General features: G+C 48.6%; 3 protein-coding genes across 9 annotated transcripts in view; 2 read left to right on the top strand and 1 right to left on the bottom strand.

Annotated features, from left to right (window-relative positions):
• The window catches only part of SPAG9 (sperm associated antigen 9), a 57,581-nt gene extending 46,251 nt beyond the window's left edge, over positions 1 to 11,330 (bottom strand). For 3 of the 4 annotated variants that reach the window (XM_048964747.1, XM_048964749.1, XM_048964748.1), the window contains exons 1-2: positions 10,947 to 11,330; positions 5,679 to 5,799 (exon numbers count right to left, since the gene is read on the bottom strand). In XM_048964747.1, coding sequence (XP_048820704.1) covers positions 5,679 to 5,799; positions 10,947 to 11,252 — 427 coding nt within the window. In that variant the 5' untranslated portion in view covers positions 11,253 to 11,330. The remainder of the gene's footprint in view (positions 1 to 5,678; positions 5,800 to 10,946) is intronic. The other variant, XM_048964750.1, reaches the window with a different exon arrangement.
• A 3,304-nt stretch (positions 11,331 to 14,634) lies between these two features.
• On the top strand, positions 14,635 to 17,444 carry LOC125702338 (nucleoside diphosphate kinase-like). 3 transcript variants are annotated; one of them, XM_048965479.1, is made up of 5 exons: positions 14,635 to 14,717; positions 15,128 to 15,328; positions 15,819 to 15,920; positions 16,616 to 16,728; positions 17,029 to 17,444. In XM_048965479.1, the coding sequence occupies exons 2-5, from the start codon at positions 15,200 to 15,202 to the stop codon at positions 17,144 to 17,146; spliced, it is 462 nt and encodes a 153-aa protein (XP_048821436.1). In that variant the 5' UTR covers positions 14,635 to 14,717; positions 15,128 to 15,199; the 3' UTR covers positions 17,147 to 17,444. The 3 variants fall into 3 exon arrangements, with proteins under 3 accessions (XP_048821436.1, XP_048821438.1, XP_048821437.1); XM_048965481.1 differs by having other exon boundaries at positions 14,637 to 14,717; positions 15,131 to 15,328; XM_048965480.1 differs by having other exon boundaries at positions 14,662 to 14,717; positions 15,092 to 15,328.
• Positions 17,445 to 18,610: 1,166 nt separating this feature from the next.
• LOC125702337 (nucleoside diphosphate kinase) lies at positions 18,611 to 20,643 on the top strand. Of its 2 annotated transcripts, none has more exons than XM_048965477.1 (5): positions 18,611 to 18,726; positions 18,974 to 19,106; positions 19,490 to 19,591; positions 19,896 to 20,008; positions 20,396 to 20,643. In XM_048965477.1, the coding sequence occupies exons 2-5, from the start codon at positions 18,978 to 18,980 to the stop codon at positions 20,511 to 20,513; spliced, it is 462 nt and encodes a 153-aa protein (XP_048821434.1). In that variant the 5' UTR covers positions 18,611 to 18,726; positions 18,974 to 18,977; the 3' UTR covers positions 20,514 to 20,643. The 2 variants fall into 2 exon arrangements, with proteins under 2 accessions (XP_048821434.1, XP_048821435.1); XM_048965478.1 differs by having other exon boundaries at positions 18,663 to 18,747.
• The last annotated feature ends 88 nt before the right edge of the window (positions 20,644 to 20,731 follow it).

Genomic DNA, 20,731 nt, shown 5'->3' with positions numbered 1-20,731 from the left:
CCCTCCATCTGTATGTTGTCCTCTGCCTCAAACTGCTGATAAGCCTGAGGGGGAGAAAGAAAAACAGGCCTGCTAGAACACTAAATCAAGCCCGTGGGATGCTTTGGGATGGAACTAAGCTCCTGCTACATGAGGCAGGACAAGGTCCCAGCTCACTAATGAACCCTTCCTGGCATATGACCACCTGAAGGCTCTCCTTGGACAGCATTCATCTAACTCTGCTCTTAAAAGCTGGTCCCACTGCAAATGTACAAATCAAGTATAACCAATCCTAAAAGCCAGTAGGACTTCATGATCCAGTAAGCTGCTAAAGAACAGACACGACATCCACTGACTGAAACAGGGACTGAAGCTATCAAACAAGTATTTAGCTTGAAAGTGATAAGACCCGGAAACACAACAGAATGATTACAGTAAACTTTGCCATCCAAACCACTAGCACACTACTCCCTTAATTTAAAAACACACATATGCAGTTACTAATGTCAGCTGGTTTCAGCCTACTCTCACACTACTGCTCAGGCACATTAGCAGATTTACTTTGAAGCAGGTCAATTGCTGCTCTGCTTTCCTACTCCATTTCATTTTAGCCTCCAGTGCAGTAGCACGAGTCTTTGTGGGCTCCTGAGCTAACCGTACGCTCTGCTCCATCTAGTGGACTGTCGATTCCCACACCACAAACCCCTGGTAATGTCTCAATCTAAGGAAGCTAATAGATGCCCTCAAAGATTAAACAGTTGAGGTTATTACTGCAAGGTTTTGATATCTGTGTGTCTGACTTGCCAGATTCAAGGTTGAAATCTGAAACATTTTAGCAGTAGTTAGGAGCAGAGCTAGCAGCATCATTACAGCTAAAGTTAATATGAATCCATTCTGCATGTATCTGTAGCTCTTGTAAAAGATGCTTAGGAGACTGGTGTCAGCCCCAGACACCCACCTAACATGTGAGGGAAGGGGAAGAATTTAAGTGTTAAACCTCTGATTTAAAGAAACAAACAACAGCACATCGTTGCGCTGCACTTCCCTGTAGAACTCAGAGGTGCCCTCTGCTGTCACAGGAATTCATGTCTGATCAAGTTATAAAACAAACAAAAGACATTTCAGCTAACACTAAATTTTTCCTAAAGACTGACAACAAAAGCTTCTGAAAACTGCATGCACTGACTCTGTCTCTAAACATCTGTAGGACCTTCATGCTATTTAACTTGCTTTGTAGCTCCCATAGGACCCTGGGAGGGCTGGCACTGACCTTCCCTGCTCAGGTAACACCAACCCAAGGACAGAGGCACAACGGAAACTTGCAGAGAAAACCAGCAGTGCAAATTGAGACGATGGGCTGCCAGACCACAGAGCCACACAACAGCAGCACGTTTCTGTAACCAAACCCCTACACCTGTGCGCTCCTTTCAGCAGGAGTAGCTTACCAGCATATCCAGAATGCAACTCCTCACACCTTCCCCCTGCCGCCCCCCCGGAACAAACTGACACCACAGCCACTGAACACAAACAAGTGCTTTATCCCATGCATGGGCACTAACGCAACGGGCATCTGCCCCTGCCACTCAGGCTTTCATTGCCTCCTGCAGCTCCCAGCACTCCCAGGGCACTGCTGGCCCAGGCTGCCACCTCTTCCCCTCTCCTATTCCTCCTCCAGAGCAGCAGTGTGGCAGCTCACTGATTTAGGCTGTGGCTGGCAGCAAACAAATACATTTGTAACATATGGAGGAAAAACTGAACCACGGTAACTAGTAACTGGTTGACACAAAATAAGATGCTTTTCCCACTTCTTCAATTTCAAATGATAGGTTTATTCCAGCCCAGCTGGTTGGATGTGGCCACAAACATAATCTCACATGATACCTAAGTGCACAGAAGATTTTCTTTTTTAGTTCCCCACGTCATGAACCAGAAGGAAGAACAAGAAAACCTCAATGCAACTGGCGCTGAATGATTCTGCAAGGCAATACAGACATAAGTGATGATTATTTCAATACATTCGAGTATAAAATCATTAATACTGCAATGGAAAAAAAAAAAAAAAAAAAAAAACAGATCTCGAAGTTTCACATGGGGAAATCTAAGTCAGTAAAAACTGACAATTTTACAGAATCACAGAACTGTAGGGGTTGGAAAGGACCTCCAGAGATCATCGAGTCCAACCCACCGCCAAAGCAGTTCCCTACAGCAGGTCGCACAGGTCGGCATCCAGGCAGGTCTTGAACATCTCCAGAGGAGACTCCACCACCTCCCTGGGCAGCCTGTTCCAGTGAAACATCATTTTCAGCTGCAAAACAATGTAAATACTGTTTTCATGCTTTTCACTGCTGTTCATTTAATTTGTGAGGTAACTCAGTTGCACATAAACTCTTAAGTAGGAGAGAATATTATCTACACTGCTCAAGGCTTGGATACCATTTAGCACACGGAGTTACCTTCAAAGATGCACTCCACCTCTTACCCATTTACCATTCTACATTATTAAGCATCTCCTGGAAAACAGCAGAAAGACCAATAATGGCTACTGTAACATTTCACTAACTCCAACTTCAGTGTTAAGCAGTAGTAACAGTTTAAACTACTTATTTTGTGCCAAAACAAATCATCGCTCACTCTTACAGTTACTCTTCATCAGAAGGCATCAAAAAGGTCACCCAGCATCTGAACTCCTGTATTTGTGCACAGTACTTTAACAGCAAGAATTGTAATTTCCAGCCCAAAGGCAGCAGACAGCTATCCAGTCCATCTCCACGATATAATACACCCAGAAGTGTTTAAATTCCACACTCATGGAATAGGCTCGTGCTTTGGCAAAACCACACAACAGTGTTTCACAGAGCTGTCTGTAAGGCTCAAGAATGCTTTAATTCTGAGACTGGAAAGTAGATCAATAACTGCATTCTCACATCCCATTTTCATCTACTATCTACTGCATTTCACCGACACTAATTACAGGTAATGCATTAAGTGGTATCCAATAAACTGATGTTGTTATCTCAGACTCTGTACTCTGATAAAACCTGGCTTGGCCTTCCTGTATCTGCTTACTGATCCCTGTGCCAGGCATCCCCAATTCTGTTACCAGCAATAACTCTACCACTGCTCAGAATGGTAGCAGTCAGCAATACCACAGGCCCGTTTAAATGCACAGATAGTGGTATAGGAAGTTGAAGAGAAAAAGAAACACAGCTGGAAGACTAAAAATCGCAACCACTGAATTAAAATATTGGCATCTTTGGTATCGTAGGATTTGTCTATAAAATAGGAGAGAAGAGAATACAGTGAAGTTAGACTAGTTCAGGAACATACACAGCAGTATGGCTCTCATACCCTGGAAATGTAGATCACCAGAAACAGTTCAGTTGCATAACAGTCATGAGGTGCCCACAGCCATGTTTGTGCCTCTTTGATCTCACGGCATCGGCAACATTTCAAGGATTTGTAGGGCTTTCATGTTGTCTTAAACAACATTACCAACCCAAATCATAAGCAAATCCCAATGCTCCACACAGCTCTATCATTTCTCGAAATGCCACCAAGACAAAAGGTTTTTCTCCATCACAAAGATTTCTGAATGGCTTAAACTGAACCTAACTCCAGAACTTCATACCACTGTGGTAACTGTTTCAACAGCAGTATTTCTCACAAAAAAATAGTTCCAGCCACAATTCAGTGGTTCCCCCAGAACAAATGAGTTTGTCATGCAAACAGTGTTATTAACAATATGTACACAATGTAATTAAAGGCCTAAAACTGTACATACAGACACACTCAATGCTGAAGGCAAAAAGCGCTTCATGTCAACAGATTCACAGCGGTTCACGATGGAGTATATTGATGTGCATAACACCAAGTGCAATTTCTGCAACAAAACCCCAAGCCTGCTGCCACATGTTAGCAGGAACCCAAAAGCCTCTTCCTGTGCAATCTGTTCTCTTTTATTGTAGTGACCGAAGTGACAGTAGATGTTATATGACACAATCTCAATGCCATAATCCTGCTGTCAGAGCACAGGGTCCCCCCACTAACAAGTCACCTGGGCTGTGGACACAGAGAGCAGGCATTCTGGACATACTGCCCTTTGTTACCAAAATAGACCACCCTACTTTGCTTCTAACATTTGTTTTTGGCTGCTGCTTTCAACCATACACATTTCCATTCACAACAACCCTCGTATTTCTGATACTGCAGTATACTATACAACAACCAGTTTTTATCCTGACCTGATCTATGAACTACTGGAAATTAATAATCCTGGTTCCATCAGAGGAATTGTCTGTACAGAACCTGAGAACATGAAACTGAACAGACCTGTAAAAGAACCTGCCACTAAGTTTTGCCAACAGCATTCAAAGTCACCAACAGATCATGGAGTCTGCTAACAAAAGTCACAGCACAGGAAGACAAGAAGTTCCCATTGTTCTGACAGGTCAAACTCTGGAAAGATTCAGCTGTGCATGCCATCTACTTTCATAACAACACCAGTGCACCAGTACTCCTACCTGGCTGCAGACCCACTCACAACCATGAGAACTAGACTTCACAGAATAATTAAGCTGACAAAAAAAAAGCTCTGTCTTCTTGCACTACAGGTACAAAAGTGACTAAGGAGGAACAAAAGAGAAACAATCATTGAAGGAAGGGGTATTCTGACAGCTGGCAGCTTGCTTCTAGCAGCAGATCTTATCCTGACCTGTCCAGGCTTGATACAAGCTGTCAGCGCATTTGTATGCAGCCCAGCAATAAAAGCTGGGTATTAACAGACATTCCAGTCTTAGGTCAATAGAAGTTAGCTTTCAATCACCTGTCATCAGCTGGACAAATTGATCACTTGAATTAATATGAACGTTATCTCTATACTCTGCTAGATGAAATTTAATGAAAACAAAAATCATAACCTTCATTGAACCCTTAACAGACTCACAGGAAAATAACGAATAGCAGCACAGGTCTTTCTAGGGGCAGGGGAAATGAAACAAGGGGATTTTTAAGGCATTTTAATGTATTACTTTTCTACTGTTCATAAAACTAGAAGTAGACAAACTCATGATCAATCAAACACTGGCTCAGCCTGCAGCCCAGCTGGAAGCTTAAGCTGCACTACATTCGCTTCCTACCTCGCTACTTCAGGCTAACAAACCATTGCTACATTTTCTCCAAAGTTTCTTCAAGTTTTGTAATTTCACAGAACATCTCATAGCAGAAGCACTCAACTGTTTTTCTGTAAAAGCTAAATGCCTCATAATAGTTCAAAAATCATACAAATGCTGATTAGAATAAGAAGCATTAATCAACCCAGCAGCACTTCTAAAGTTAAAGGCCACATTTATTTTTAGGACAGACAATGGTTTAATAAAACAAGTTTGCTCGTGAGAAAGTTTATTCCGTAATTATTTGTCATAAAATAAATTCTGAATATCTCCTGAGGAAGATGTTAAGCAAGAACATAGCATGATTTAAATGGAAAGCAAAAGAGCAGACATCAGAAGAATCAGGTTAACAATAACATAGCCTGCGTCTAATTGTTTTGCCTTAATCTTAAGGAAAACAAACTTGCACAGGAGTTACCTGTGAAAACACAGAAATCAACACAGATACTTAGCATATGATTACCCATGTACAAAATAAATTTTAAATACAATAATGTCACATTAAATGAAGTGCAATCTGGTTGTACTCACTTTGATCAGCATAGTTTTTTGCTTTTAGTTCAAGCTGTCGAGTCTGTGATTCTAATGCTTCCACTCTGGTCTGCAAGTCCTTTTTCTCTTGTTCTTGAGAATCCTCAAACTCAATGAATTTCTAGACAGAAGAATACACTGAAATTAGATCCAATTAAATAAACAAAAATTAGAAGCCTAACCAAAGCTACTAGATCATACAGAAGCAACAGATACAGCCATTCCCAGATTTGTTTTAAAGTAGAAAGCCCTGCACTTCAAGCAGCACACAGAAGAACATACAGAGGGCTTTACTGCAAAGAACGGTAATAAGCAGGTTTCCAAAACAACAGATCTACAGCCCACACTTAACCATGAAGGACACCAATTAAGTTCCACTCTGGCATCCACTGCTCAAGCATCCTGCCTAGCTCGCTTTGCATCACTGCTACCAAGGATCAGCTCTCAGAGACACCTACCTGGGACCAAGAGGAGTGAATGGGTTCATTCCATCCCACCTCCACACACTGCCTGCCAACCCTGCACACAAACACAGCCCTCAGCATCCTTTGATTTGAATGAGCACTGGCCAAGCACACCTTCACCGGGAAGCCACAACAGCCCCCACTGCAGCAGGCACAGCTAACACAGCTGCTTATGGACGCACTCCAGCAGTGCCCATCACATCCTCTGCTACTTTGGTTTACCAAGGCATCACTCACAAAGTCCCGGAGTTCCCAACAGTTACAGTTCCATCAGTTACAGGGTAACAGCTTACTGTGGCAGTGGGAATTGGTTTAATTAGGTACCATTCCTTGTTGGGACCATGAAAAAACAACATGTGCAAGCAGAGTTATGCGAACCCCTTACAAACCAGCTTTTCAAACAGTACATTACATCTTATTTGGAGGTAATATTTCCAAAGCTTTAACCAACACAGGGATCATAGCTTTTCACACTATGAAAGAGCTCAGCTTAGTGGGGTCATCAGAAGGGCGGAACCATTATTAAGAAATATCTCAAACGTAGAAATACATCAACATCTATGTAGTGGAACAAGAGTTCCTTTCAGGCAAGCTCTGCACAGCTATCACAGGACCACAAATGGCATTCATATGACTGTGCCTGAAGCAAAAGCAACTGAGCAGCAGCTGACACTAGCCCAGGTACAGCTGCTCTGGGTTCTGCAACTTAAAGACGAGTTCTTCTCTGCTCCAAAAAGACAGACGTGAAAAAGTCTTCGTATGTCACATCCCCCAAGATGTTTAGGATCATCTGTTTGACAGCATATGAACAAAAATCTCAAACTCACAACTTGTTCAATCTCTCCTTTGTAGATGACACAATGGCTTTGCCCCTTCCACATTGAAAATTCAAGTCATGTGCAGCTTATTCATTCTTAGCAGACTCCCTTTTATAAAGGGACTTCAAAGTTTGACACAAATTTGGCACCAGGGCTTAATGCCAACACAGACTGCTAAATTAAACATGGGAAACATGGAGGAAGAACTGTAACATGAAACTGTAACATCTTTGTCTAGCTGGTTCTCTGATGATAAGTCAGATGTGTCCCATAACTTGGGGAAGGCTGGTGACAATTATACTCATGACTAAACAGCCGTTCAAAGCCTTCAGAATCACCGCTGCTACTGAAACTCATCGTTTTACCCTCGTGTTCTTCAATCGCACGCATTAAGAGTGGTTTTGTTTTAAATGATTCGGGTAAATTTTCCATGGGTTTTGCCTTCTTTTTGTTAAAGTTAGATTCTAAGTTACAAATCCCCAAAGAATTTTCCGAGGAGAGCTGGGTCAATTTCCCCCCTCGCTCTGCTGTGTGCTATTCCAGACCAAGCCTCCAAACAGTGTCTGTGCTGCCGCAGCTCCCCGTGGCCCAGCGCACAGAGCGCCTGCCCTGACACAGCCTGTGTGAGTGCCAAGGGAAGAGCAGGCCGGCAGGCGACCGCTGCAGCCAAGGACGTGGGCAATTCGCTTGGAGCACTGCTCACTTTTGGCACTGTTTAAAGAAGATGCAGCAGCACATGTAGGAACACGCTGGCTGCTCACTGGATGTTACTGGATATTCTCTCATTTCAACCCAAGCTATTGGTTACACGAAATACTGACGCAGGCAAAACCTGGCATTTCCGATTCCAAGTGACTTCCTCTCTAGCCCACAAAGTCATAGCTTACAACTCCCAAGAGAAGCGAGTTTTCTGGCTTTTTTTTTCCTGCAAAGAACAAGCTGAAGGACAGCAAGATGTCTTTAAACACTCATTCCAATGACAGAAGACACTGAGCAAGCAAAGGGCTCAGCCTGCCCTTAGAAGACCACCTTGTTCAAGGCTCTTGGTCTGTGATGAGCAATGCCCGTCTGCATCCTAATTTTGACATACAATGAGGTATAAGCATGGGATCCAAAGCACACCTCCTTCTGCTTGTGCCTTCTGCTGAAATGCAAACCTCAGATACCTTCATAAGCTATGTTTAGTAACTCCCTTTTACTCCTCCCTGTTTTCTCCAGGCAGCGTCAACTATGTCACTTCAGACAGACATTTGTCTGACCTGCTCTTAAAGGCCTCTGGTACAAAGCAATATGATATACAAGTTTTTATATAGATTTATCACTATATTAAGCGTACCGCAATAATTATTGCAATGAACATGAACGTGAATCACAGAACAGTGTAGCATATACAACTTGAACAACCACCCAAGCAAACAATCATTTGGTGACTGGGTAATACACAGTCACCAGAATTAGGCATTTCTTCCTACATTTGTCTTTATTGCCTCCTCCCTTACACGCTGGCATGCTTCCCCGACACGTGATCCAGGTGCAGCACTCAGCATATCTGATTCGAGGGTGCCTCCCACTTGGCTGCCTTCATCACCCTGTGACAAACACTTGAGTAACTTCCACTGTGACGATGCTCCCAGCCAAAGGCAGCTGTGTTCACGTACACACGTAAGGTCAGCTACAGAACCAGCTCAGCTAGACACAGTGCAGATAAAAATACACAGAGATTAAAACAACCAAGGATGAAGTTGATGCTGTTGTAGTAAACTGCCCGTGTTTCCAGGTCCAAGTGAAACTCCTGCTAGACACGCACAACCACAGCAGTAACAAGTTCTTCCTGCAGAAGAAAGACGTAAGATCACACAACACCAGATCTCTTATCCTCTCCCACTTCTTTGTTGCAGGGCTCACTGCCTCATTACTAGGTAGGAAGGTTAAGCTGTGCGCTGCTGTGAGCGGAACAACCCAATAGGAAGTTCCTCTATTTCTCCAGCTCTACCACAAAGTGCACCATGTTAAAAGCCAGGCAAATTACAGCAATTAGAAAGATCACAATCAGTGTCAAAGGGAACTGAAAAGATCTGGTACTTCTGAATTCTTCCTTATTTTAAAGTCGCTGTAACAGAAGTCCACAGACAACAATTTTGAGAATGTTTCTTAAACGTTCAGTTCAGGAACTAAGCAGCAGATTAGGACATCAGTACACAGATGTTTCCAGTCAAACAGCAAACCATTAACATTCATCGAGGCACTGCTGCAAATAAGAACTCCTACAATGTCAAGCAGAAAATAAAAGGCGGCTCCTGAGTTTCACAGAATAGAAAGTCCCTCAGGACGGCCCAGCAGAGACATGGGATATCCAACTGCATGGCTCCCAAGTGTCTTTTCACTACCAGATTACACAAGGAACCTTCACAATGAACAGAAACAAGAACACATAGCCAATAACCTGCTGTGTCCAAGAAAATAGTGCTATATTCACATTCCTTCCTTTTCTTTCAGAGACACCACACGTTGCACCAGTGTCACAACAATCAAGTCTGACAGCACATCTCCCAAGAGCATGCAAGGCTTTATACAACACTGTCATGTATACACAGCATAAGCGACCCCAAGAAGATGACCTTTGTGCTTACAGCAGAAAATGTGGTCTTTGATCCAGCTGCACTTTAGAAAGCATCAGTGAGCTGTCCTGGAGAAGTAGTTTTTCAGACAGCATAACGCTGGTCCCTTTAAGTTCATTTATCATGACACAAAGAAACAGTGATCACAGCGAGTGTCTGAGGAGCCACAATAACAATTAATACTGTATTCTATTTCACCATAATATTGTGGTTTCTGTTTTGCTGCCCAAGGCCTGCTTGTTCCAATCTGGCAAGTGCTGCCTGCATTTCAAGCTTGATTGATTTTTCCTGTGAATTAGTTCAGAAAACATACATCATTCCCTTCTTCTTACCCTCTTAAGAACAATGTTTTAAAAGAAGCCTTTCCTATTGCCTGTATCAGAATGAGGGATTTGCAGCAACAACCTCCAGACCGAAGTCCACAAAGCAGTTAAAGCTGCTGTAGGACAGGGACAAGGAACGGTTTATGAGTCCAGGAGGCTGGGAACACCTGAGGCCACATTTACAGGGCAACACTTTTCACTCACATCCATAACATACACATATTCGTACAGCGCAAACAACACTTTGCAAATTCAGTTGCCTTCATCTTCAGTCAGTTATTATTTTGATTTTTGGAAAATTTAGAAGGGAAACAACCCCAGAGACAAACACGGGACACGAAGTCTGGAAATAGACTCGTAAGATGGTTTGTTCTATTACAGGTAATGCTGTCAATCCAATTTCCTACAGTGAGGGACAATGGGCTGAGAGCAGCCATCCTGCACAGCTGCCTTCTGTGCTTTATGCTCCAGGAGGAAAAAACAAAACAAAAAACAAGTCAATGGTAAGGGTACACTCAGGTATTTTTACCCTTTTTCTGTGGCAACATCTGAAGCCAGAGCTCGATATCGAGCGCTCCGCACCACCTGTTGCTGGCCGCGGCTTTGATGCGCCAACTTTGACGAGCCACAGTCAGGACAGCAGCTTCTCCCACGCGTTTTGCAGCGCATCGCTCCGCTCCGGGAACGCGCCCTGAGCCGAGCCGAGCCGACGGGTCGACCCGACACGGCCGGGACACACGGCTGGGACGCGCGGGCGGGCAGCGCAGCCAACGCCCGTCCGCCAGCCCACAACGCGGCGCCGCTCCGCCGGGCCCGGCGCTCGGAACGGCGCCGCAAGGCCGCGGGTACCGGCGGGGACGGCGGCGCGGAGCCCTCCGTAGCGCCGCACGGCCCCGACCGCGGCGGCCTCGCCCCGGCTCGCCCCGCGGCCCCGGCCCCGCAGCCGGCAGTAGCGGCAATAGCGGGGCGCCGGAGGGGCGTCGAGCGCCACCGCCCCGCCGAGGAAACGCGGAGCCGCCGCCCGCGGCCCCCCCGGCCCACGCACCTCCTCGGCCTGTTTGCGCAGCGCCTTCTCCCGCTCGTACTGCGTGAGGAGCTGCTCGTTGTCGTCCCGCAGCAGCTCCAGCTCCACGCTGGTCTCCTGGCTGTGGGCGCACACCGAGTCCAGGTTCTCCAGCACGGCCACCACCAGCGGCATCAGCTCAGCCACCACCTCCTCGTCGTAGCGCCCGATGAGCCGCTCGAATTCGCGGTAGATGGAGCCCGCCAGCCCCGACACCCGCTCCGACATCATAGCGGGGCCGGGGCCGCCAGGGTCCTCCTGGTACACCACGCCATCCGCCAGCTCCATGGCGAGCGCCCGGCCTCAGGCGGCGGCGGCGCGCGGCGGGGCCTCGGCTGCGGCCGGGCCGAGGGAGGGACGGAGACGGGCGGGGGGCGGAGAGCGGCGGCGCGCGGCACTGACCTCACCGCCGCGCCGGGCCGGGCGGGGCCGCTCGTCACGTGGCGGGGGCGGGGCCCGGCGGTGAGGTCACGCGGGCGGGGCTGGGCGGGAAGGCGGCCGGGGGCGGGGCTGGGCGCAGTGCGGGTTGGCGCTTGTTGTGAGGGGGCCGCGTTGCGGCCGTGAGTGTTAGGGCGTCACGTAGCGCAGCGCGGGGCGTAAACGCATCGAGTGATTCACCTAGGGATGACTGACGTGGCTAAAACTAGTTTTCAGGGCTTAACGGCACTGAAACGACGCTGAGTTCGCTGTTTTCGAATCCCTGATAGGAAAAAAAAAAAAAAAAAAAGGCCTTGTATTCTGATAAATTAATATCGGAAATCCAAACTGTTAGCAGGAACCTTCAATGGAAAGCAAGGTCGCGCTTGCTGATAGAGATGGATTTCGTGGGATTTGGGGTGGTGAGTTCCGTGCTTTCTCAAGGGAATGCTGCCAGCTATTTCTGGCATTCGTTGTGAACTGGAAAGCGTCTACAGCGACGTGACAGCGTTAGAGATTTCCGTGTTCTCAATACAATCCACCGCTGCGGATACGGCTGCTTTCCCTCAGGAAAATATCTTGCGTGTCACGGAGGGCGCCGGACGTGCGGCGGTGAGGAGCGCCGCTCTGCGCTGTGGTGGCCGCAGTGATTCCCGCTGCCGTTCAGCAGAGCGGCGCGCTGTGCGCCCTCCTGGGCCGGCCGGCACAGCGCAGCTCCGCACCGCACGGAGCGCACAGGGCGCTGCATGCAGGGGATGGGCGCGGATTTCTGTCCCTGTGTTGGATTCGCGTGTGATTCGCGATGGACTCGCAATGTCTGTGCTCAGACATCACTGATACTTCACATGGAAGTGAAACTGGTATTGAACGTGCCGCAGCCGGGGCAGCTGAGAAAAGACGCCATGTATGCTGCCCTGCTCACATCTCTTAACGGGAAATTTTCATTTACATTTTTGGAAATTGCCTCTTTGATGTCGTTTCGCATTTCTGTTTAGCAGTCGTGCACTGAGAGAATGGCAGCTCCTCCCTGCTGGCTGGCAGGCCAGCTGCTATGGACAGCAGCTCTCTGATACTGCCTGCCCAGGGGAGCTGGCTGAGAAAACCTCTCTCCTTCCACATCACGCATGGTTTCACGTTTACCCCAGTTGTTGGTATTGAGGAAGACGCTGAGAATTTGGAATGGGTGTTATTGCCTTATGTTTGCTGTTTTTTCCTTCCTTAAAGTGATCCTGAATAAGCCTTGCAGGAGGAACACAGGCAGTTGAGAGGTAGCCCCTTTGGCTCTACCTGTTGGAAGATCAAACCAATAGTGGGGATCTTCCAACCTAGACCTCACTGCACTGTTCAGCATTGCTTCTGCGTGATGTGGACAGCTATAAACACCCACAGATGATTGTGAGGATAACAGTACCAATGGAATTGCTGCAAAGACTCTTCTGTCTGTATAGTTTTAGCAGCATTGCCATCATACTTGGCTAATTACACAAATACATTAGCTCCTTTTGGCAGAGAGCAAAAGTGGGTCAAGGTGTCTGCTGACAGCCTTTAAGGGAAGGGGTCTCTAAGGATATACTATTTTTATCCTCTTTCTATTAGCAAAGTTGATAGATGTGGTTTTATTTTCAAGTAGCTGGAGTGAGTCCATCCCAGAGCAGGCAGGCTGCTACCACTGCAGTCAGACGAGGAGCACAGGGAGAAGGGGCTGTTTGTGCTCCTGTTTTATTTCTGGTCTCCTGGAAGTTTTCTACTGCAGATAAACGAAGTATTTAAAAATACGAACTTTTAAAAATAAGAAGCAAAACTACCTGGGGCAAAATGCAGGTGGCATAGGGATGTATCTTGTTGGCAGTCTTACTATTTCTGATCATGTTTTATCATGCACACAATCAGTGTGAGATCGGAAACTTGGGGATGTATTGAAAATGGAGCAAGACTTGGAATTGTATCCTAGTTGCTTGCCAGCAAGTTGAGAAACATGGAAGGCCCCATCAGTTTAGTAAACTAATGGAGCATATGAAACAGCACGGAGGTGTTGCTTTTGTTACCTGAAAGCAGTGACAGCATGAGTAGAATGCAGTTCACACTCGTGGAGAAAGAACTCCTTGAAAAAGAAATTTGGTTTTGGATAATAAAATTATATTCCACATCTTTAGAAATAACAGTTTCTTTGAAAGTAAATTGATTTTGATTTACCAGGGAAGACAAATCAGTTTGGGATGAGAAGAACTTAGCTGGAACTTTATCCAGAGGAAGAAATTAATTCTATAGTCCTTTTTTGTCTTAAAGCACCACGGGATTCAAGCGAGAATCGGGTGAAGGATTATGGCTGAAATAATCAGACAGTAGCAGTAAGCTCAATGGAGGGCAGTCAATGGAGGCTGGCAGGGGGGAGCAAGAGGGCACAGCACAAAATGTAAGGCGGGGAAGAACTCCCAGATTTGGGGTGGTATGGAAGCAGGATTTCAGCCGAGATCTTCACAGAGCTGTGCACAGAACAAGGCTGGGAGCTGCGTGCTGATCCTCCTGAAGGTTGGAGCCGTTCACAGGCTGTTACCTCTGGCTTATTTAAAAGCCCTGGTTTTAGGTGAGTGAACAGCTGCGGCTCAGTGATGGTTATTTCACTCATTCATTCGAACTCTGTTGACTGAACACTTGGAAGTCTCCTTTCTCTCACCTCTCTGCTTGGCTGGGCTGCCTGGGGCACGGCAGTGGTACATGAATAACAGTTCTGTGGTGTTTTATGCACTACATAATGAACAACGTGTGCTGCTCACCACGGACTAGCTCAGAAGTGCCGAAGACGACCCCTATTTAATGAGGGTACGAGGCTTGGCAGGGGCCACACGCAGCGCTGGGCTGAAGCTGCCGCCTGCATTGCCCACCCCATGGCAGCCCTCTGCGTCTATCGCCCGGCAGCTGGGCTGTAAGCGGCTGCCTGCTGCTGCCTTTGCCTGTATTTGCCAGTTCGTGGGGATCTTTTCTGTTTCTAAATACTGCTCTGCCTTTGTGAGGACCACAGCGTTAGGAGCTGTAACAGCAGTGTGAAATGTCTAAAAAAAAAAAGGTCTATATATCAACAGAACGTAAGCGGAAAAACTGTTCGCTTTCAGGCAGGCCCGCGGAGCACAGCCCGAGCATCCGCGCCGCTCCACGCGCTGCTTTCGGCCGCGGGAGCAGCGGGCTGCCGGCAGACCCGACGCGCTGAGCGCCCCCTGCTGGCGGGAGGCCGCGCCGTCGCCATGGCAACCGTGCGGGCTGGATGGCCCGGGGGCGGCCCGGGGTTAAGCCGGGCTGGACGGCCGCGGCAGCGCCAGAGCCGTGCGGGGCTGCCAGCAGGTGAGACGGAGCGGCGCGGAGCGGGACGAGGAGCGGGGCCTGCCCGGGCTGGGCGGGGTCTGGCTGTGCTCGCGCGTTTACCTGTGTGCGGGTGTGTGTGCACGTGTGTGTGCTGTGCTTGAGCGAGCTGTGCGCCGAAACTGGAGAGCAGCCATTGACAGATGAAAATGATGTTTATGGATTGATATTTTGCCCTGAATCGCAGCCAGCAGTCCCTCCGTGGTCCTTTGTTTTTGTTTTATTTACAGCTCTTCTGCTCTTTGCGTTTGCTAATTGCATGGTTCTGTATTTTGCAAACTTACTGTTGCCTAGTTACTTCTGTAGCATTGTGCCCATCGTGCAGATCGACCTTCAGGTGCTGCCGATGTGCACAGCTCGCCAGGTAAGAACTTCAGGTCTAATGATTGCAGCAGAACACCAGACCGGGGCTGGGGCTGCGCTTGCTGCTGACCCCGTGACGGCGGCTGCCCCTGGCCAGGACCATGGCTTCCATCTCAGAGCGCACCTTCATTGCCATCAAGCCTGACGGCGTGCAGCGGGGGCTGGTGGGAGAAATCATCCGGCGCTTTGAGCAGAAGGGTTTCAAGCTGGTGGCCATGAAGCTGACACATGTGAGCTGTCCTTCTCTTGTGTTCTTAATAGGAATATCAACCTGAAAACAGAGCAGCAATGATAAAGAGGAGTGCTCAGAAGAGTTAAACCTGGAATTCTGATAAGTCTTTGGGTGTTTTGGAGAAGTTCCAGTTGCCAGCTCTGGCTAAATGCTTTAGACATGCTAAGCACGCTAATTTTAGTAACTTGATGTCCTTAGTCTGAGGAGAACATTCTTGTAGGTGCACCCTATTCTCAATTGATATCTCTGGATATATTCAACAAATGCCAGGTCACATAAGCTACCTGCATTGGCAATGGAGACCTTTGGAAGTTCAGATATAGCTAAGGCCAACAATTGAAACCCACATTTACTAACAGTTCTAGGAACTTAGTAGAAATGCTGATTTCGAAGTGTGCGTTTGCAGCTAACCTACGTGATTGCAGCACACTCTTACAGAAAGCTTTCTGTTGTTGTGGGGGTTTTTGATTATTTGTTTTTTAATGCAGGCCTCTGAGGACCTTCTGAGGGAGCACTACATCGACCTCAAGGACCGCCCGTTCTATGACGGCCTGGTGCACTACATGCACTCCGGGCCTGTTGTAGCTATGGTGAGTCCTTACCAATGACGTTTAGCCGAGGAAAACATGGCGCTCAGCTGCCTCACAAAGAGGCCTGCGTTACCTACTGGATACTAGCTTACCTTTAACAGAGATTTTAGAAACTTAGATTTAAATAATGAGGTTAGGAAGCATAATCAGGAAGATGCACTGCAAAGTCAGTTTAAAAAAATATATGTTTTTCCATAGTCTTTCTCACAATTGAAACAATGTGTTGAGGAAGAGGGCAAGGGGAAATTGAGAACCAAAGGTGAGAGAGTAAAGCTACACGAAAAATCCACTATGGAATAGCATGTGTTAATCAAGCAGAGAACCGATGGTGAAATAGACATTACTTTCAAGTTAAAGTAACTTTGAAAACCTTGTTTAGTCTAATTTTATTAGAAGGAGTTTTTTCCTTTATGATGTAGTTGTGAAATAATTGAACTGGATGTCAAGATCCTCAGTGAGCAGAAAGCTTTTCTGGAAGAGTGCTTCACAGCCTGAGAGTCAAAGTCATTCTCTTCCCATGAGCATTGCAGATGGGTACTGAGAATCTCAGAAAAACTGGAGATAAAATAAGCCTTGCTGTTAGGATGGTGGTTTGTGCAGTGATGGACAGCACTGCGTTGTTCTGGAACACATTATTAACTCTACTTTGTCTACAGATAAGATTTTATCATCTTAATGCATTTTTTTTCCCCAAGGTGTGGGAGGGTCTTAATGTGATTAAGACTGGAAGAGTGATGCTGGGGGAAACTAATCCCATGGATTCCAAGCCCGGCACTATTCGTGGCGACCTCTGTGTGCAAGTCGGAAGGTATATCTGCACAGCATTGATAGCACCTGAAGATAGGGCAGCGCAGTGGTGTCACGGCGTGGCAGAGCTGTGCTGCAGGCTGCCCGCCCTGGGGCACTGTGGCAGCGTCCAGAGATGGAGAGAAGGCTGCAGTGCTCACAGTGACAGAAGCGCCGAGCAAAGCTGGCACAGCCTGCCCTGTGCCTGCTGCTGCCTTACCGTTACGTACAGCTTCTGCGTGCAGTGGAGACCACCTAAAGATGGAGTGTTCTTTGCTTTGAGGTTGGAGATTACATTGCTTTTGTATCAATCTTTTCCTAGGAACATCATCCATGGGAGCGATTCTCTAGAAAGCGCCGAGGCAGAGATCAACCTGTGGTTCACTCCTGAAGAACTGGTTGACTACAGGAGCTGCGCTCACGAATGGATCTATGAGTAGAACTGAGGCGGCCTTTGGTCTCGTGGCTGTGCTCCAGTTAGCTCCATCCTGCACACCACCTCCTACAAACCTGCTTCACAAACCTGCCACGTGCTCCGCTGTGAACGCTGATCGGTGGTTGCTGTTGCTTTGGTTAGAAAACTACCGAGCTGTAGATAGGAACGTGCTTTAAAAAGCGTCTCGGATGTTCATGCGGGTGGTAGAGGTGAAATTAAATGGTAGAGAAGCAAAACGTTCCTCGTTAATAACACAGAAGGCGGCTTCACGAAACGCTTCGCAGCTGCAGGGAGGCAGAGAGGAGCGCGGGCGGGGCGGGGCGGGGGGCAGCGCGGGGTGCCGCGGGGCTGCTGGGCTGCGCGGGGCGGCGCTGCGAGGGGGGGGGGGGCACGGGGCGTCCAGGCAAGGGAACGCTCAGAGCCAAAGCAGCTACGGGAAAAGAAACCTCTTTATTTCTCATTGCAAAACGTGCTGTGCCTGCATGCAGAGCTCAGTGAAATGACAACTTGTCTCCAGATTGACGTGCTTTCTTTTTTTATGCACAGGATTTATGTAGCGTTTTAAGGAAGGATTATAGGTCAGGCTTTTTTGAAACCCCCTTTTTATGTGAAAAGATGATTTAATATGAGAACGGATGAGTGTGATCCACTTTCAGCCAGGAAGCACACGGGGAAAAATGGGATGGAGTCTGCTTTGCTGCCCAAACTGCCAACAGCTGTGATGGCTCTGCCTGTGATGGCTGCACGTCCAGCAGCCTGCTTTGGGATGAGGTGTTTCAGAAGCGACTCCAGAATTGTTTTTTATTTAATCGTGTAAAGAAATCCGTCCACAATAATGCTGAGCATCTTTCAGTAGGGACGGATGCCCCTGCTGGGGAGAGCATCAGCCAGCAAGCATTCACTGACTGCATGGATGTCGATGCCATTTATCAGCTCATTTATCCATAAATGAGTTTATTGTAGCATTCCTTAAAAGCAGCACTCGTGTGTCAGTAGTTGTTTGCACTCCGCAGCGCTCAATTATTTCAAATACTGAAGCCCCATGGAACTGAGATCATCTCTCTATGGTCATGGAGGCGCTGAGTCCCGCAGAGGAGATGCTCCGAAGTAAATGTTTGCCTTTTCTTACGTGAAATAAAGGGTTATTTTCATCACACTGCCTTAGGGCTAATTAATTAATGAGTCTAATGAGCGGGAACAGATTAGGTACCAAAGTGCGGGTGAGGCCGTCAGGCTCTCGTGCCGACAGGCGGTGCTGCACGAGGTGCGTGATGAAGCTAAATATCCTGCATCGCTTCGCTTCTCACTATGGGGGGAAAAACCCAACATTTTGTCACCCGGCTGCTATTCGTTGCTATTACCGCGCTGTCCATCCCCGAGCTCCGCTTTTCATCCCTCATTTTCACCGCAGAGCGCAGCGCTGACTGCAGCCCCGGCCGCGGAGCCGCAGCGCCAATCCCCGCGCACGGCCGCATTGCAGCCGCCCCTCCGCCCCTCCCTCCCGCAGGGCGGCTTCCGGCGCACGGCCGCCTCCTCCCTCCTCCTCCTCCTCCTCTTTCTTCGGCGGCTGCGGAGCTGCGGGAGGTGTGCGCGGCGCTGGGTCGGGTCGGCATGGCAGGAGGGGATCCGAGCGGGGCGGGCGGTTCTGTGCGGGCATCGGCCCGGGGGGGGACGGGATGGGAGCGGGGCGGGGCCGTGCGGGGCCGTGCGGGGCAGTGCGGGGCAGTGCGGGCCGGGCGCCACGTGGGCCGTGCGGCGCAATGGCGGAGGGGCCGCGGGCCGACCTTGAGCCGGGGGGCTCCGATTGAGGCTGTGCGCTTTTGTTCCGCAGCGCCATGGCTGCCAACTGCGAGCGCACCTTCATCGCCATCAAGCCCGACGGCGTGCAGCGGGGGCTGGTGGGAGAAATCATCAAGCGCTTCGAGCAGAAGGGCTTCCGCCTGGTGGCAATGAAGCTCGTGCACGTAAGTCGAGGCCGGAACTGCCGGCCGTGCCCGGCGCTTTCTTTCCGTCGCCCCCGCGGGCCCTGGGACACGAGTCCGTCCCGGCGGCCTTTCGCGCTCCCGACGTCGAGTAGCGCAGCGGCGGCCCGGCCGAACCGGGCGGCCATCGGCGCTCCACCTGCCCGAAGCGGCGAGCGGCACCGCGGGGTCAGCGGGGGGGGGAGAGGAGCCGAGCCGGAACCGCTGTGCCTCACCGCCACCCCGCGAGGAGAGCGGCTGCTGCAGTGCCGGTGGCGTTACAGAGCGCTGAAAACAGCTGCGGGTGCTAAATCTTACAGCGGTGACCCCTTGGTGGGATGGAGTGGGGGCTGCCCTACTGACATACTCCCTTCGTCCTCCCGCAGGCCTCTGAGGACCTTCTCAAGCAGCATTACATCGACCTGAAGGATCGGCCCTTCTACCCCGGCCTGGTGAAGTACATGAACTCCGGCCCCGTTGTGGCCATGGTAGGTGCATGTACTGAGGGAAAGCTTCCTCAGATCTGAGAAAGATGCACGCTTGAAGTTCCTGCTGAAATGCTTCCCCTGTGTTAACATTCCCCCAAACTTATTTTCTGCACAAAAAAAAACCCTTAAAGTTTGGGGGTAAAAAAAGGAGAGAAGGCGAGGGTCACTGTCCCATAGAAACCCACCTGAAGGGGTTTCTGTTTTGTGGTGAAGCCCTCACCTTGGACCAGCTGTCACTGCGCAAGGTGTGCAATTCTGCATAAGCATGGACTGATGTTGGTTTGCTGTCTTTTCTCCCCTGTAGGTGTGGGAGGGGCTCAATGTGGTTAAAACAGGCAGAGTGATGCTGGGGGAAACCAACCCTGCGGACTCGAAGCCCGGCACCATCCGTGGGGATTTCTGCATCCAAGTGGGAAGGTTGGTGCTCAGCTGCTTCTCTATAGAGATCACACTTAGCAGGGGTAGGGAAATCAAACTGCTGGTGGCTAACCTGGTCTGATGGGGTTTTATTTGCAGGCTGCAGCCTATAACAACCACTTAGGACAATGGCTGGGTACAAAACTTCTTAAAATTCAGCTGTGTGGCAGAGCTCCATGTAAGATCAAGCAGTGGCTGCTGCAGTAGCATAGCCCCATGCCCCCACCCTGCTGGGTGTAGTGAGCAGAGCTTATAGTGGAGCTGTGCAAGTGCTGTACCCGGGATAAGGGTTGTAGCTTTAGGTGCTTCATCCCCACTTCTTCCGTATGGCGTTTCCACTTGTAGAGTTTTTTTCTTTATATTAAACAACGTTGCATTGGTCCACAGAAACATCATCCATGGCAGCGACTCTGTAGAAAGTGCCCAGAAGGAGATCAACCTTTGGTTTAAACCAGCGGAGCTCATCGACTACAGATCGTGTGCACATGACTGGATCTATGAGTGATGCCAGTTTCCACAATGAATTGTGCCTTCTGACTCATCTCACTCCAGCTAACGATCTGGGAGCAATTAGCACAGCGGTTATCTTGACGACTTTTCAGAACCATCAAAAATAAATGGATGATATAAATGAACTGCTTACGGTGTGTTCATTCTAGAACAGACCTGTTGTGCTGAACTCAGTGCGGTGTGAGGAGCGCTCAGTTTTCCTTGCAGAAGGAA

The sequence above is a fragment of the Lagopus muta genome, chromosome 18 (genome assembly GCF_023343835.1).
Source record: "Lagopus muta isolate bLagMut1 chromosome 18, bLagMut1 primary, whole genome shotgun sequence".
Lineage (NCBI taxonomy): Eukaryota > Metazoa > Chordata > Aves > Galliformes > Phasianidae > Lagopus > Lagopus muta.
This window is presented reverse-complemented; position numbering and strand designations above follow the sequence as displayed.